We start from the raw sequence: 15,778 nt of genomic DNA, 5'->3' as shown, positions 1-15,778 counted from the left end.
GTGAGAAAATTGAGGTTTGTTGAAGTAACAACTGGATTTCAAAACCAGTTTTCTCTAACACAAGCCTTTACTATTTGGTAGTGCTGTATTAAATCCTGTGGAATTTAAGGAAAGTAGAAACCAGGTTTTATAGTAGAGTACTTGAACATTAATTGAAAATGGTCTCCTATCTCAAGCTTGTATATTACACATGCCCCCTTCTGAGTCTTTATTAATAACCTAGTTTAGGTACTGGTTCATGATTGACTGGTTTTTCTCTCTCATTTTGGCTTAGCTTCAGATGATGAATTTGAGAATCTTAGAATTAAAGGCCCTAATGCTGTACAGCTGGTGAAGACCACCCCTTTGAAGCCCTCACCTCTGCCTGTCATCCCTGATACTATCAAGGAAGTGATCTATGATATGCTGAATGCTCTGGCTGCATACCATGCTCCAGAGGAAGGTATGTGGCTAGCCTACCTCAGGAGACTGGGCACTAGAGGATATGTTACTTTGCCTGGGTCATTTCAGCCAACTCATGGCTTAGTGAGCACTCACTATGTGCCCATACTCTGGGGCTCAGATAAATAAGATACCCATTGCATGTCTTTGAAGAAGCTAATAGTCATATAGTATGACATACCAGGGTGATGGTAAATCCTTAGGGTGAGGCACCTTACCTAGTGAGGGTGCATAGGTAAGAAAATTTGTTTGTGTACGTGATTTCTAAAATGAACCTTTAATGGATGAGGAGATTGCCAGAGTTCTGTTATATGAGAATACACACCATACAGGGGGAAGAGTGAACAAAGATTTAAAAGGACATAATAGCGTTCTGTGAGAGGTTGAAAATAAGACACCAGGAAGTCTCTAATGTTTTCATACTCAAGCAAAACCTTTTCATTGTTGTTTTATTGTTTATTGAGCTGGAGACAATATTAGGAGGTGTGTCTGGGCTTCCTAACTGTTGAGACCACCACACCCATCCACCTTTATTCCTAGTTAAGGTGCATCTTACAAGCACTAGGAAAGTCATGATTGAATTGCTTGGAACATAGGATTTCATTATAGTAAGGTCCTTCTAGATTTTATTCAGGACATACTTATTTGATAGGTAACAACTGCCAAAAATTGATGAATACTGCCTTTAATAAGTAAAAGAAATCTGAGTCTTGACTTTGGTGCTTTTCATCTGTACAGCACCCTGATCCATATAGAATTCCTTGGTTCTCCTACCACCCCAGAATCTTTACCCTATCTTATCACCTCCTCCCCGAAATAGTTTAGCTATATAGCTGTGGCAACCATTTATTGACCTACCACTGCATGAGCAATACTGCCAGCTGTGTTCACTTAAGGTTTGTAGTTACAGCTTAGGAAAGTGAGACTAAGTTAATTGCCTGTGATCACAAGACTAGTTTTTGTAATATTAGGGTGAGGCACTCTAACATTATCTATAATATCACCATGTAAACAGTCATAGGCACTTGATGTGAAATTGACCAAGACTACTAGATAGGTATTAACATTGTCCAATTGTAGAAGAGGTTTATTTTGTTTTTGATGGTTGTTACTGTTTTTCTAGCAGATAAATCTGATCCTAAACCTGGGGGTATGACCCAAGAGGTTGGCCAGCTCCTGCAAGACATGGGTGATGATGTATACCAGCAGTACCGGTCACTTACGCGTCAGAGCAGTGACTTTGATACGCAGTCAGGTTTTTCCATTAATGTAAGTCAATTCCAACAGCATTTTATCTTTCTTCTCATTTTTTAATGCCTGTGTATTGAAATGTCTCAGTATTTAGGGCTATCCCAGGGGAATTTCAAAAGTATTAATTTTGATGTATTTGTAAATTATCTGTTGACTACAAAGACAAAATTGGGGTGTCCCTGGAAATTTTTTTTTTCCTCTCCTAGGATTAGAACTGTTTCCTTAATTTTTTTTCTTTTCCTTTTCCTTCCCCACCTCCCCCTGCAGTCTCCCAGTCACTGTATTTATAATAGCTTCCCACAGATTATAGTATAAAGGTGTAAGGTGGTTAAAAGGTTGGCCAAAGAGAATCTGTGGCATTCCAAGCCAGTACCCTGGGAAGGAGTTCTGCCATTTGCAGGCGGGTGTTTTTGAAATTCATAATAGCTCAGGAGTTTTCTTCTTCTACAGAGTCAGGTCTTTGCTGCAGATGGTGCCTCCACTGAGACTTCCGCATCTGGGACCTCCCAAGGAGAGGGTAATGATTTGCTTTTCTCCCTCCTGTGTTCTTATTCCTTAGGAAAACAACTTGAAAAAACTATGGGTGTCCTGTGCAGGGGGGAGGAGAATACATACTTAATTATTAACGTTTACTTGTCTAAGTGAACTTTCTCAGGTGAGCTCAGTGTTCTGTAAATAAAGAGTCTCTATATGATAAAGTTAAAGGAACTATAAGTTAACCAACCTAGTAATGGTTGCTATGGTAACATATTTTAGTTTTAACTTTTTAAATCACCCTATAGTTATTTTGGGGGCTTCTAAAAGCTGACTTATAGAGATTTTGTGCCAGTGATACTATTCTAGCTACATGCTTTACGTGGTGGATTCCCGCCTTCCAGCAGTGTTAACAGAGCCCGTTGACTACTCACCATGAACTAGAAAAATGTCACGTGGAAGTAAGTCTAATGAGACCCTTAAAGAGCTGCTTCTCCTTATATAGGAAAGGTCTTTGTGATCCAAATTAGGAGACATTTTGTTTAAAATCATACTAGTTCCTGGAGATAAATTTAAAAGGCTAATATTAGTGAAATATTGGTTAACTCATTTTACTGGGTATACTGGCCATATGTAGTGTATAGTATGGATGATGGTGCTGATTCAAGAGAAGCATTGCCCACTATGTGGCAGACTATATTGGACACCAAAATGGATCAGATTTGTTCCCTGTACTTAAAGAACTTTGTCTAGTGACTGAGACCTGCAAGAGTTATAATGCAAGATAACTGCCAGAATGAAGGCATACTTGGATAAGGTATGATGGACACGTAAAGTATCTCACAATGTGTCTAGATGAGAAAGGAAAGCATTTATGGAGGAGGTCAGCATTTGAGCTGAACTAGATAAAAGTGTGCCAGGCAGACGTAAGGGAAGAAAGAAATAAGGGAGTAAGACGTGTTTGAAGAACTGTTAGTAGAGTATTTCTGGAGTATGTAAAAGGAGAGAAATGGAGGGAGATGCACAAATAGTTGGGCAAAGCACCCCTGTTGTACTGTAACCACATACGTCTGAGACCTGAGTTATCCTGGTTCTCTGCTCTTCCACTGCAGTGTCACAAGAGCATTCAGTTTGTACAAGTAGCTTAAAGAGGAGGAGAAATAGCATTCTTTCCATCTAAGACTTGATTTTGCCAGTGTTCCAGTGTGGAATTGAACCGGTGTTTGACTTTTCTCAACAGCTTCAACTCCAGAGGAGTCTCGAGATGGGAAGAAAGATAAAGAAGGGGACCGGGCCTCTGAGGAAGGCAAACAGAAAGGCAAGGGCAGCAAACCTTTAATGCCTACCTCCACTATCCTTCGTCTTCTGGCAGAGTTGGTGAGGTCCTATGTTGGTATTGCTACCCTGATTGCCAACTACAGCTACACTGTGGGCCAGTCTGAACTGATCAAAGAGGTAATATTTCCAACTTCTACTTAAGATGTTATACTGTACTTCCATCATTTGGGTACCGCCTGTGTCAGACACTGCTGGGAAGCTGTGCATGCTAAGTGCTAACCCAAGTAATGAGTGAGAAGAGGCATCTTAAGACATGCAAGGCCGGGTGCGGTGGCTCACGCCTGTAATCCCAGCACTTTGGGAGGCTGAAGCAGGCGGATCACCTGAGGTCAGGAGTTCGAGACCAGCCTGGCCAACATGGCAAAACCCCGTCTCTACTCAAAATACAAAAAAAAATTAGCCAGGCATGGTGGCGGGCGCCTGTAATTCCAGCCATTCGGGAGGCTGAGGTAGGGGAATCACTTGAACCCAGGAGGCGCAGAGATTGCAGTGAGCCAAGGTTGCACCGTCGCACTCCTGCCCGGGTGACAAGAGTGAAACTCTGTGGCAAAAGAAACTTCAAAGAGCTAGGCCTTTTTTCATCAGGTTCACTGAGAGAGTTAATGAGATTTGTTCTATTGAAAGTCCCTTGTTCTGCATTGTGGAGATTGAAGAGGGAAGACTGCAGTCAGAGAGACCAGTTAGGAATCTGATTGAGTAATCTAGTAATGTATGATCTTGGTGAAGTTGGAGGAAAATGAGTGAGTTGAAGGAACATTTTTAAGGTACAAATTGACAAGAAATGGGTTTGGAAGATGAAGAAGGAAAAACTCAAGGATGTTTCTTGATTTGTGGGGTTTTTTTTATTGCTTTTATGGGTTGGCATCTAACAAGAAAATAGAAGGGGAGGGGAAGGCTTGAAGAGAAAATGTGGAGTTTTGAGAGGTATCTGTGGGGCATCTAAGTAAAAGTGTCTAAAGGACAGTTGAATAAACCTTATAAATAAGAATGTAGGTGTTTATCTTCCAGATGTACTCACACATGTGCAAAGACACCAGATGTGGTAGCAGTATTGGTAATAAAAATATAGGAAAAGCCTAAATGTTCATTAGTAGAGCTGTGGAAAAGAATGAAGTGTCCTGATGCGGGATTATCCTCAGGTTAGATTTTTTTAAGTTGAGTGGGCCACTTTGAGAAACTATATCATGTTCCCACATATGTAAAATGGGTGCCCAGATATTTTTTCCCATAAGGGTGTCTTGTTTTGTGGATCACATTGTAATTTTATAGTTAGTAAGTGGCAAAAGGGTCTGAGAGTGAGTAGGGGCACTAGTGTTGCAGTCTTTGAAAGCAACTGCCATTTTTAAAGCTATTCTTACTTTAATCCAAGTTTAATATACATAGAAAAATACACAAATCTTTAAAATAGTCTATTTTTCCTAGGTAACCACTGGCCAAGTTAAATAAAGCATTACAAGCTCCCCAGAAGCTGCCCTCCTTGTTCTTTAGTGCATTTCCTCCCAACCATTTCACCTTCACTCAACCATTATCTTGAGTTCTAGTGCCATAACTTGGTTTTGTAGTTCATATAAATGGAATCGCATAGAATGTACTCTTTTTTTTTTTTTTTTTTTTGCCTGGATTCTTTTGCTTAACATACTCGCAAGATTCATTTTGCGTGCAGGTGAAGTTTATTTTCATCTGTATAAAATTCCACTGTGAAATGTACCATGTACCAAAACAAATACATCTTTTACCCATTCTACTGCTAATAAATATTTAGGTAATTTTCCCTTTGGAGCTATCACAAATAGTGCTGCTATGAGCATTCTTATGAATATGTCTGTTGGTGAACTACCCAATTTCTGTTGGGTAGTATATGCTTAAGAGTAAGAATTGCTGAGCCTCTAGAGTATGATAGTTGTTCTGTTAATGCCAAAAGTTTTCCGGAGTTGCCAGGTCAGTTTATATTATTACCAGCAGCATATGGGAGATCAACAGTTGGTGTTTTTTCATTTTACCAATTTTAGTGGGTTTGTAGTGGTATTGTATTATAGTTAAAATTTGCATTTCCCTGTTGACCATTTTTTTCATGTCTTTATTGGCCATTTGTTTATTCTCTTTTGGGAAATGTCTGTTCAACTCTTTTATTCTATTTTCTTATTGAGTTTTTTAATGTATTCTGGACATAAGTCCTATAAATACATAAATAGGCTTCTTTTTTTTTTTTTTTTTTTTTTTTGAGACAGAGTCTCGCTCTGTTGCTCAGGCTGGACTGCAGTGGGGTGATCTTGGCTCACTGCAAGCTCCGCCTCCCGGGTTCACGCCATTCTCCTGCCTCAGCCTCCCAAGTAGCTGGGACTACAGGTGCGCACCACTGCACCCGGCTAATTTTTTGTATTTTTAGTTGAGACGGGGTTTCACTGTGTTAGCGATCTCCTGACCTCATGATCCGCCCGCCTCTGCCTCCCAAAGTGCTGGGATTACGGGCGTGAGACACCGCGCCCGGCCAGGCTTCCTTTTTTAAAGAGAGTCTCACTTTGTCTCCCAGGCTAGAATGCACAATCATAGCTCACTGCAACGTTGAACTCCTAGGCTCAAGTGATCCTCCCACCTTAGCCTCTCAAGTAGCTGGGACCTATAGGTACATGCTACCATGCCCAGCTAATGTTATTTTTTGAGATCTTGCTATATTGCACGGGCTGGTCTCAAACTTCTGGCCTCAAGTCATCCTCCTGCCTCAGCCTCCCAAAGTGCTAGGATTACAGGCATGAGCCATCACACCTAGCCAGGCTTTATTCCAAAGCTTTAACTCATTTATGCCAGTTGTATTCATAATGTATAATAGTATTACTTGTGGATTAAGACATTTAATTACAAATTTATTAAGTATCTGCCTAATATGTGTCCAGTGACCTACCAGTACTGGGTACTGGTAAGTGCTTTATAAATACTTTGTTAATCCTCACCTCCACACTGCAAGGTTGTTGATACTGATCTCTTTAATAGAGGAGAGTAACTTGCCTGGGACCATACTACAGAGTAGCAGAGCTAAAATTGGAAGCTAGGGCTGTGATTCTAAAGCTAAGTCCTTTCTATGTGGTTATTCAGAAAACAGTTTTAACTTTGTATGTATTCACCACTGGGAAATTAATGGTTATTTCTAATTGTTTTGTTTTAACAAGGTCACTTTATTCAGTTTCCCAGACTTGAATTATTCAATGCATTTTCTTTATTGAGGTAAAAGTTACAAATCAAACATTTTAAAGTGTACTGTTGAGTGGCATTTAGTACATTCACAGTGTTGTGCAACTGTCACCTATCTAGTTCCAAAATATTCAGTGTATTTTCATCCAAAATTTGCTTGAATGCAACAGAATTGGTTTCTAAGATACGGAATTGTCTAGGCAGGAATTATAGTTAGAGAAAAAAGAAGAGTCTGACTTAATTTCCGTCCTCTATTGAGCCTTTTTCGTTATTTTAAATAACCTTGCATTAAATATTTTTGCATATTAGTTTCTGTGACTTTGCTGTCTCTTGCTCAGCTCTTACCAGCTTCTATTGTAGCACAGGGTCCTGGGCACATTGTGTCAGTAAATAATTTCAATTTAATTGAACACTGAAGGGTTTATACCACTTAATTAGGAATCAAGGTTTGAATCCTTAGCCCTTGACTAAATTCGTTTGTGCAAGCCACTTTTTTAGGAGGCTTCAGATTACTGCTTATCAGATGAGAAAATACTTACCTATTTATAGATTTGCTGTAAGTAGTTCTATTAAATAACACATGTAAAAATATTTTAAGATAGGTGCAATAGCACATACCTGTAGTCTCAGCTACTTGGGAGGCTGAGGTGTGAGAACAAACGCCCAGGAGTTTGAGGCTGTGGTGTGAGATGATCATGCCTATGAATAGCCACTGTACTCTGGCCTGGGCAATCTAGTGAGACCTCATCTCCTTAAAAACATTTTAATAAAAATAAAGTTTTTTAAAAATGGTTTTAAAAATACATGACATCTACATAACAGTGTATAAGCTGTGTAGTGGGAAATGGGTGGCGTTTGGAAGTTTTCTGAAATCCGGATTTGCTCCTTACTTGCTTGTATCTTTGAGCCTTGGCTTCTTCATCTATAAAGTGGACATCATAATCACTCATTGGGTGACTTAAGGAAATACTATGTGTGTGTGTATCAAAAATGATATGGCATAATTGTGCTTGTAAGTAAATGTCATGATTCATGACTTTTCAGGACTGCAGTGTGCTAGCTTTTGTCCTGGACCACCTGCTCCCACATACCCAGAATGCAGAAGACAAGGACACCCCTGCCCTGGCCCGCCTGTTCCTCGCAAGCCTGGCTGCAGCAGGGAGTGGCACAGATGCCCAGGTGGCCCTAGTGAATGAAGTAAAAGCAGCCCTGGGACGGGCACTGGCTATGGCTGAGAGTACAGAGAAGCATGCCAGGTAAGATTCGTACCTGATCCAGGGCTAATAGCCAAGAACATCCCCTTACTCTTTTCTTAGTCCATGGGTGGTTTTGCATTTGAACAAAACTTCTTGTCATACTGGCATCATACACTCTGGTCCACTCAAATAGTTCTGGTGCTTGAAAATACCCAGAGCACTGATTACCATTAGAGTAAGTGGGTAAACATAGAGAAAACAAAGGGAAATGTTAAGTGTATTTTTAGGGTCTTCAAGGAAGTTGAGCAGGTTATTTGATCTTATATTTTAAATTTTATTTAAAATGGGGGCTGAGCGCGGTGGCTCACGTCTGTAATCCCAGCACTTTGGGAGGCCAAGGCTGGTGGATTGCTTGAGCCCAGGAGTAGGAGTTGAAGACCAGCCTGGGCAACATGGCGAAACCCCATCTCTACGAAAAATTAGCTGGGCATAGTGGCACCTGCCCGTAGTCCCAGCTACTTGGGAGGCTGAGGTGGAAGTGTCACTTCAGCCCGGGAGTCGGAGGTTGCAGTGAGCCAAGATTTCACCACTGTACTCCACCCTGGGCTACAGAGTGAGACCCTGTCTAAAAAAGAGAAAATGAATGCTATCACCTAGGGAGTGTGTTTTCACCTGTTTGTTTAGATGTTATTTCCAGAAGGAAGCACAGAAGTTACAGGAGGGTTATCTGAGGCTATTTTGTAAAGACTTGGCCTGAGAAATGGCTATATTCATATGATAGAGATGTCAAACTTCTCTCCCAGGCTTCAGGCAGTAATGTGTATCATCAGTACTATCATGGAGTCCTGCCCCTCCACCTCCAGCTTCTACAGCAGTGCCACAGCGAAGACCCAGCACAATGGCATGAACAACATCATTCGGCTCTTCCTGAAGAAGGGACTGGTTAATGACCTGGCTAGAGTACCTCACAGCTTAGATTTGTCCAGGTAAAATCATGCCCCAGCCCCAGGCTTTCCTTCTCTTCAGCCTCACTATGTGAAGGATGTGGAGGTAGCTGGTGTGGTGCGAAAACTTTGGGTACAAGTGGGAGACCCGAGTCTTTCTTATTGTGGCTTTTAGCACTTGTCTTTCTTAAAGCCTTGATTCTTACTTGCTATAAACTCAAGAGTTGAACTATTAGTGACTTTTTTTTTTCAAGTTTCCCCCATTTTAATTAAAAATAACCACTTATTAGATTATATGTATATTATAAGAAATAACAGATGAGTAAAAATAAGTATTCCTACCACCCAGATACCATAATGACCTTATTGGTTTATTATTCAGTGTTTTTCTTTGCATGCATAAATAATGTATTTTTTACTAAAATGATATTATATGATACATGCTATTGTGTTGGGGGAAATTTGGGGCATTTTCGTTTTTATTTTCAGTTACCGATCACTTCCTTGCTATGAAAATAAATTTCATCCTACCTGATTCCCAAATCCATAATTAAGCATTTTTCTCCAAACCAGAATCCAATTAAGGACTTGTTTTACATCTGGCTATGTCTTCTGAATCTCTCTTATTCTAATACAAATTTTTTTAAAAATTATTTCGATCTTTATTTTGTTTTTGTTTTTCATGATTCTAGCTTGTTGAAGCGACCATGTTTTTGCCTTCTAAATTTGGTGCAGTTGCTTCCTTGCAGTGTAGTTTAACTTGATCCTTTACTTCCTGTTATGTTCTGTAAACTTCTAGTTAGATCTAGAGGCTTTAGAGGCTTATTGAAGCAGTTTAAACATTTTGGGCTGAAATGTGTAGCCTAGGTAATGTATAGCTCATATTGTATTGTAGGAGACACATCTCCCATGGTAATTGCACTTTTTATTCTTAATAGAAAGTCATCTCTGTTGTTATTTTGGCACTTTACAGATGTCTGCACTGTCAATCATATACCTAAATAATAGCCTTAACATCAGTTGATAATTCTTGCCTGGGTCAATTATTTGAGGCTTATGAATAACAGCTTTCTAATTTCTCATTTCGAATACATTATTAACTGGCATTTTTCTGTGTTAGTCCCAAAGGGAATGTCTGGTTGTGCTAAAATACAAGTTCTATTAGGCAGTATAAAAACTTAATTTCTTAATTTTTTCCTATTTACATTTGAGATTCAAATGTAGGTTTTTTTCTGGCTTTCTGTTTTTTAAGTCTATTATGGACTCAACTTTTCATTGTTTTTTGTTTTGTTTTGTTTTTAAACTGGTGATTGAATTTATTTGGATCATTGCAGTCACTTTTTCATGCTCAAATTATTATACCTTTGACCTATATGACCCCTTCAGGATGACTAAATTGTCGTTTTGCTACAAACGTATCAATTTTTTGAAACATTTATAAATCTCAAACTCACAGTACTGTAATGAACACCGTGTGTCTACCTAGATTAACCACTGCTGAACATTTTGCTTTATTTCTTCCCTTTCTGTCCTTTCAGGAGCTGAATCATTTGAAATTAGTTGCAAACAGTATAAATCTTTACCTCTGAGTACTTGATCATCTGTCTCCTAAGAACAGACATTTCCTTGTATGGCTACAGTTCCATTGTCATATCCAAGAAATTTACCAATAATATAATAATACTAAATTTATATAATTTTATATTGACATACTTCCAGTTATTTCAATTATGTCTTTGTACTCTGGGGGAGAGTGTTTTGATCCAGGCTTCAGTGAGTTATCACATGTTGCATTTGGTTGTCACATTTTTCTTTTTTATGACATTTTCCTGTTTTGATGAATCCAGGCTTGATGTCTTATAGAACATCTCACAGTCTACATTGGTGTAATTGCTCCCTTAATGGTTAGGGTCAGGTTAAACACTTTTGGCAAAAATACTACATGGGTTATATTTGCCCTTCTCACATCACTTCAGGAGACAGGTAAATACTACTTGGTCCCATTACTTGTGATGCCTAATTTGATCACAGCTGAGGCTGTTGGACACTTGAACCTAGGAGTTCGAGGCTAACCTGGGCAACATAGTGGGACCCTGTCTCTGCAAAAAATACAATAATTAGCTGGGCGTGTATGCCTGTAGTCCCAGCTACTTGGGAGACTAAGGTGGGAGGGTGGTTTCTGTTAGATTTCCACTTTGCAATGAATAATTCCATTACTATCATTATTCTTTTTGATACTCACTGGGCCTGTGGTAATGATCCCATTAATTTTTTCTCCCCATTTTTGTTGTTGTTTTTCCTCTTAATAGAAACGGTGTCACTATGTTGCTCAGGCTAGGCTCAAGCAATCCTCCCATCTCAGCCTCCCACAGTGCTGGGATTACAGGTGTGAGCCATCACACCCAGCTGTCCCATTAATTTTTGAAAGCTTTTTGGCACAATATACCTTCCTTGCCCTATTCCTGGGATCACTTGTTCTGATGAGTCTTGGTTACTTTTAGTGTGATATGGTATCAGAGACTGCTATCTTGGTACTAGTGGGTATACACACATACACACACACACACACATATATACATACATAGGCTCACACATAGATGCACACATAAAGCAGATAAAAGCAGAGCTGCTCTTGTTTTAGTGGGCACCTAGTTGGTCTCACACACCTTATTACACTTAGAAATCACACCACACCTTCAACTGCAGCCCGTTGTACTTTTATTTAACTCTAGGAAGCCCTACAGAGTGTAATTTGAAATTCACAGAACTTCAAACTTATCAGCTGGGCGAGGAGGGCAGGTTGCCTGAGCTCATGAGTTCGAGACCAGCATGAGCAACATGGCGAAACCCCATCTCTACAAAAAAATAGAAAAATTAGATGGTCATGGTGGCTCACGCCCGTAGTCCAGCAACTTGGGAACCTGAGGTGGGAGGATCACTTGAGCCTGGGAGGTGGAGGTTGCAGTGAGCCGAGATCATGCCACTGCACTCCAGCCTGGGTGACACAGCGAGACCCTGTCTCCAAAATAAAGGAAAGAAAGAACTTTTATCATGTTCCTTCCTTTGAGCTCTTAGGGTTTGGGGACTAAATGCTGATAGTTTAAAAAAAAAAAGAAAAAATCCTGAGTACGTCTGAGAAGTGCCTTGCTTGCATGTGGTCATCCAGAATACATTCTGACTTCCAGTCAAGAATTTTTTACTTATGTGCTTTCCATGGCCCCGTGAAATATGGCATTGATTTAACTCTTGCTTTTAGGTTGGGTCCCTTAAAGACATTTAAGTCAGATTTTTTTTTTTTCTAAACAAAAGTAGAATGTTAGCTGTATGACCTTATGCCCCTTTTCTCTTAGTAGATTCCATTGTAAGAAGCTTAGTGTCACTTAGAAGATAGATACCTAGTATTTCTGTGCTCAGTCCTTCTCTTTACCTTCCCTTATCTCAGTCCCAACATGGCCAACACAGTCAATGCTGCTCTGAAGCCTTTGGAAACACTTTCCCGGATTGTGAACCAGCCCAGTAGCCTTTTTGGCAGTAAGAGTGCTTCTAGCAAGAACAAGTCTGAGCAGGATGCCCAAGGAGCCTCTCAAGATTCCAATAGCAACCAGCAGGACCCAGGTAGGGAATCAGAGCCAATGGACTGGAGAGCTGGAGGGGTGGGAGTAGTTGTTTTATGGGCCTGGGATCACAAAACTGTTCTGGCTTGGTGGTGTTTCCCTGGGAACTTGCTGGCCTTCCAGAGATCTGTCATAGTGGCGTGGGAATCTGCCCCACAAAGAATTCCTTCAAAATGCAGCCTTGTTTGGCTATCCTCACACGTAGCCTTGTCTTTTCCTTTGTCACCCATTCGTTTATTCTCTGAGAACTTGTAAACTTGCCCAAGGAAGGGACCTTATTGTCTTTGCGCTTGCCTCGTGGTGCCCAGCACATAGGCACTCTTTGATTATTTTGCTGGTTGGTTGATTGTTTCAGGCGAGCCTGGGGAAGCAGAAGTGCAGGAGGAGGATCATGATGTCACTCAGACAGAGGTGGCAGATGGGGATATCATGGATGGGGAGGCTGAAACCGACTCAGTGGTGATTGCTGGGCAGCCTGAGGTGCTCAGTTCACAAGAGATGCAGGTAGGGAGGCAGATCACCCAGCATTTCCCTGTTGCGGCGCTGAATCAAACCCTTGCCAGGTGGTGTGGGTGGGTGAGTACTTTAGATCCTTGCCTCAATGCTGGCTGCTTTGCAGAGGAGCATGGGTGGTGATATGCTTAGTAGATGCTCAGTAAATGTGTTTGTATTGTATTAAAAGAGGGGTGGGGGCAGGGTCAGGATGCCATGTACTATGAAATGATGAAGATCCCAACCAGAAAACAGGCACAGGTGAAATGTTGAAGTAGAAAGCTGGCCTGAGACCGTTGGGCCCAGGGTCTTTGATTTACTTTGGCTCTGGTTATTAATGGAAGCTCCTTAACACCACCTTCTACCTATAGCACCAGCTCTTGCTGGAGCATTAAAACAGCAGTCTTCTAAAGACCCTAAAGGAAAGCATTGTACTTTCTGGAGCTGGTAGCATTGGGTAAGAAATTGGGCCTGTGGTCCTAAGCTGCTGGCTTTAAAGAGATCTATTATGTCTTCCTGGACAGTATAAAGACAACCCAGTATCAGATAACTGGGATGGACCCATTTGAAGGACAGTCTGATTGTGGATTGGCAGCACGTGGTAGTTTCTGTGCTAATTAGCACCGAATGTGTGGTTTCATGTAACATCCTCTGTCACATGTTATCCTAGAAATGTATGCTCCTTTGCTGGCCTTTTTTAGGGTTTCAGTGCTAGCACAATGATAGACTTGTGTGCATCCATATATATGTTCTATTTCTCTCCAGGTTGAGAATGAGCTGGAGGACCTGATAGATGAGTTGCTTGAGAGGGATGGCGGATCTGGGAACAGTACAATTATAGGTGAGAGCCCCAGAACTGAGTATAGCCTCTTCCTTTGCCTCAGTCTCTCTTGGGAGGACCCTTTTTCTCATCATCTGCTTGCTCAGCTCTGCCTAAGGGCTCATAGCCAACCTAGATCGCTGCTTGTCTTGATGTTGACGGTCTTACAGATGAGAAATTCACAAGACATCTACAGGACTGTGGCAGTCTGAAGTGTTGCCTGTGTGGGGGAGGTGGTGGGAGTGGCCATTGATACAGATGTTACATCAAGCACATCAAAAGAGTGTTTATTCATGGAGGCCTAGAGGAGGCTGTAGGGTGAGAAAGCGCTTCCTTTCAGTTCTTCAATGAAGTCCAGGGGCTTTCTGCCCCTGAGTCTCAGTAGTGTAAAAAGAATGATCATTCCCTGAGGGTGGCCCTTTATAAATCTCAGAGGGAAAATAGCAAAGGTACCCTACTGTCACCTGGCTCTGAGGGTGTATGTGTTACTTGTTTTTACTTTGTTGATCGAGGAAATCAAAGGATAAATGGAAGTAGACATGTATTCTTAAGTGTTACAAAGCTTTTTCACACCCAGTATCCTCTGTGGTTTCACAATTAGTGGGATTGGCAGGGCAGATGTAATCATCCCGTTTTACAGATGAGGAAACTGAGACTCTGACAGGTAAAGTGACTGGCCAAGCTCACCTAGCTATCTGACAGCAGACAATCCAGGTCTTCTCCCTCATCCAAAAAAAATGGATATCTGCTAGGTGTACATAGCTACTTTAAACGCACCCAGTCTGGAAAGGGAAGTCCTCTGTTGTTCAGTGAAGGCTCTGCTCTGTAACCTTCAGTGAGCAGAAGTGGAGAGGATGAATCACAAGAGGACGTGCTGATGGATGAAGCTCCTTCCAACCTCAGCCAAGCTTCCACCTTGCAGGCCAACCGAGAAGGTGAGAGTGCCGAGGCCAGAAAGGCCTCCCTTCTTGCCCTGCACGTCTGACAGACACTACACTAGGGTTTTCCTGGAGGCAGCTGCCCACATGTGCAGAATAAGGAAGCATCTGTCTGCATGCGCTGACATACACCATCCACTTTATCCTCAGCCAGTTTTTCAAATAACATGTTACTACTGCTTGCCCAAAGTTTGTCACTTCTTACTTGGTTCGCTTTCTTCTCACCCGCCTGCTATCATCGCTGCAGGTTCCCTCTTGCCAACAGGATATAGTCAGTAGCAAAGTAGGGCTGAAAAGGCAAGGGGGCACCAGCAGACTTGGCCAAGTCCTAGACCATGGCTCCTCAAGCACCACCCTCTAGCCAGCCTCCACATTCAGCCACCCTGCTCAGTGTGTTGATGCATTGATTGGCACTCTCAGGAAATCGGGTCTGGCTCAGTAAGTCTGTACATCACCCCAGATCTGGTTCTTCCTCTCATAGAGTCAGATATCCCATCACCTTCCCACTCAGCCTGCTGGCCTGCACAGTAGCCTGTTTTCTAGCTACTCAGTTTAGTCCTCCAATGTGCTCCCTTTGTTTTAGATTCCATGAATATCCTGGACCCTGAGGATGAGGAGGAGCACACTCAGGAAGAGGACAGCAGTGGCAGTAACGAGGATGAGGATGATAGTCAGGATGAAGAGGAGGAGGAGGAGGAAGATGAGGAAGATGATCAGGTGAGGGGGGACTGCGTTTGGGTTGGTTCAGATGACCTCTTCCATGGGAACATAGAGCTGCAGAAAACCAACAGTCTGGGTTGCTAGCCTCAACGTCTCCCTCCCTCATGTGCACATGTGGCCATGGCACCAGGCTTCAGAAAACCCTTACCTCCAGCAATTCTCCATCTCCTATTTTCCCTTAAGGAGGATGATGAAGGTGAAGAGGGAGATGAAGACGATGACGACGATGGCTCTGAGATGGAATTGGATGAGGATTATCCTGATATGAACGCTTCTCCCTTGGTCCGATTTGAGCGCTTTGACCGGGAGGATGATCTCATCATTGAGTTTGACAACATGTTCTCCAGTGCTAGTAAGATACAGG

The 15,778-nt window shown here is 41.7% G+C and overlaps 2 protein-coding genes across 34 annotated transcripts in view; one reads left to right on the top strand and one right to left on the bottom strand.

Annotated features, from left to right (window-relative positions):
- The window catches only part of TSR2 (TSR2 ribosome maturation factor), a 1,158,091-nt gene that overhangs the window by 870,567 nt on the left and 271,746 nt on the right, over positions 1-15,778 (bottom strand). The window lies entirely within an intron of this gene.
- Positions 1-15,778, top strand: part of HUWE1 (HECT, UBA and WWE domain containing E3 ubiquitin protein ligase 1) — a 650,778-nt gene that overhangs the window by 606,253 nt on the left and 28,747 nt on the right. For 15 of the 18 annotated variants that reach the window (XM_050776804.1, XM_050776792.1, XM_050776798.1 and 12 more), the window contains 12 exons: positions 275-442; positions 1,565-1,710; positions 2,143-2,209; positions 3,407-3,621; positions 7,735-7,946; positions 8,690-8,872; positions 12,273-12,445; positions 12,800-12,948; positions 13,702-13,777; positions 14,593-14,691; positions 15,278-15,411; positions 15,598-15,766. In XM_050776804.1, coding sequence (XP_050632761.1) covers positions 275-442; positions 1,565-1,710; positions 2,143-2,209; positions 3,407-3,621; positions 7,735-7,946; positions 8,690-8,872; positions 12,273-12,445; positions 12,800-12,948; positions 13,702-13,777; positions 14,593-14,691; positions 15,278-15,411; positions 15,598-15,766 — 1,791 coding nt within the window. The remainder of the gene's footprint in view (positions 1-274; positions 443-1,564; positions 1,711-2,142; positions 2,210-3,406; positions 3,622-7,734; positions 7,947-8,689; positions 8,873-12,272; positions 12,446-12,799; positions 12,949-13,701; positions 13,778-14,592; positions 14,692-15,277; positions 15,412-15,597; positions 15,767-15,778) is intronic. The other 3 variants (XM_050776802.1, XM_050776797.1, XM_050776803.1) reach the window with 2 other exon arrangements.

This window comes from Macaca thibetana, chromosome X, assembly GCF_024542745.1.
Source record: "Macaca thibetana thibetana isolate TM-01 chromosome X, ASM2454274v1, whole genome shotgun sequence".
Taxonomy (NCBI): Eukaryota; Metazoa; Chordata; class Mammalia; order Primates; family Cercopithecidae; genus Macaca; species Macaca thibetana.
This window is presented reverse-complemented; position numbering and strand designations above follow the sequence as displayed.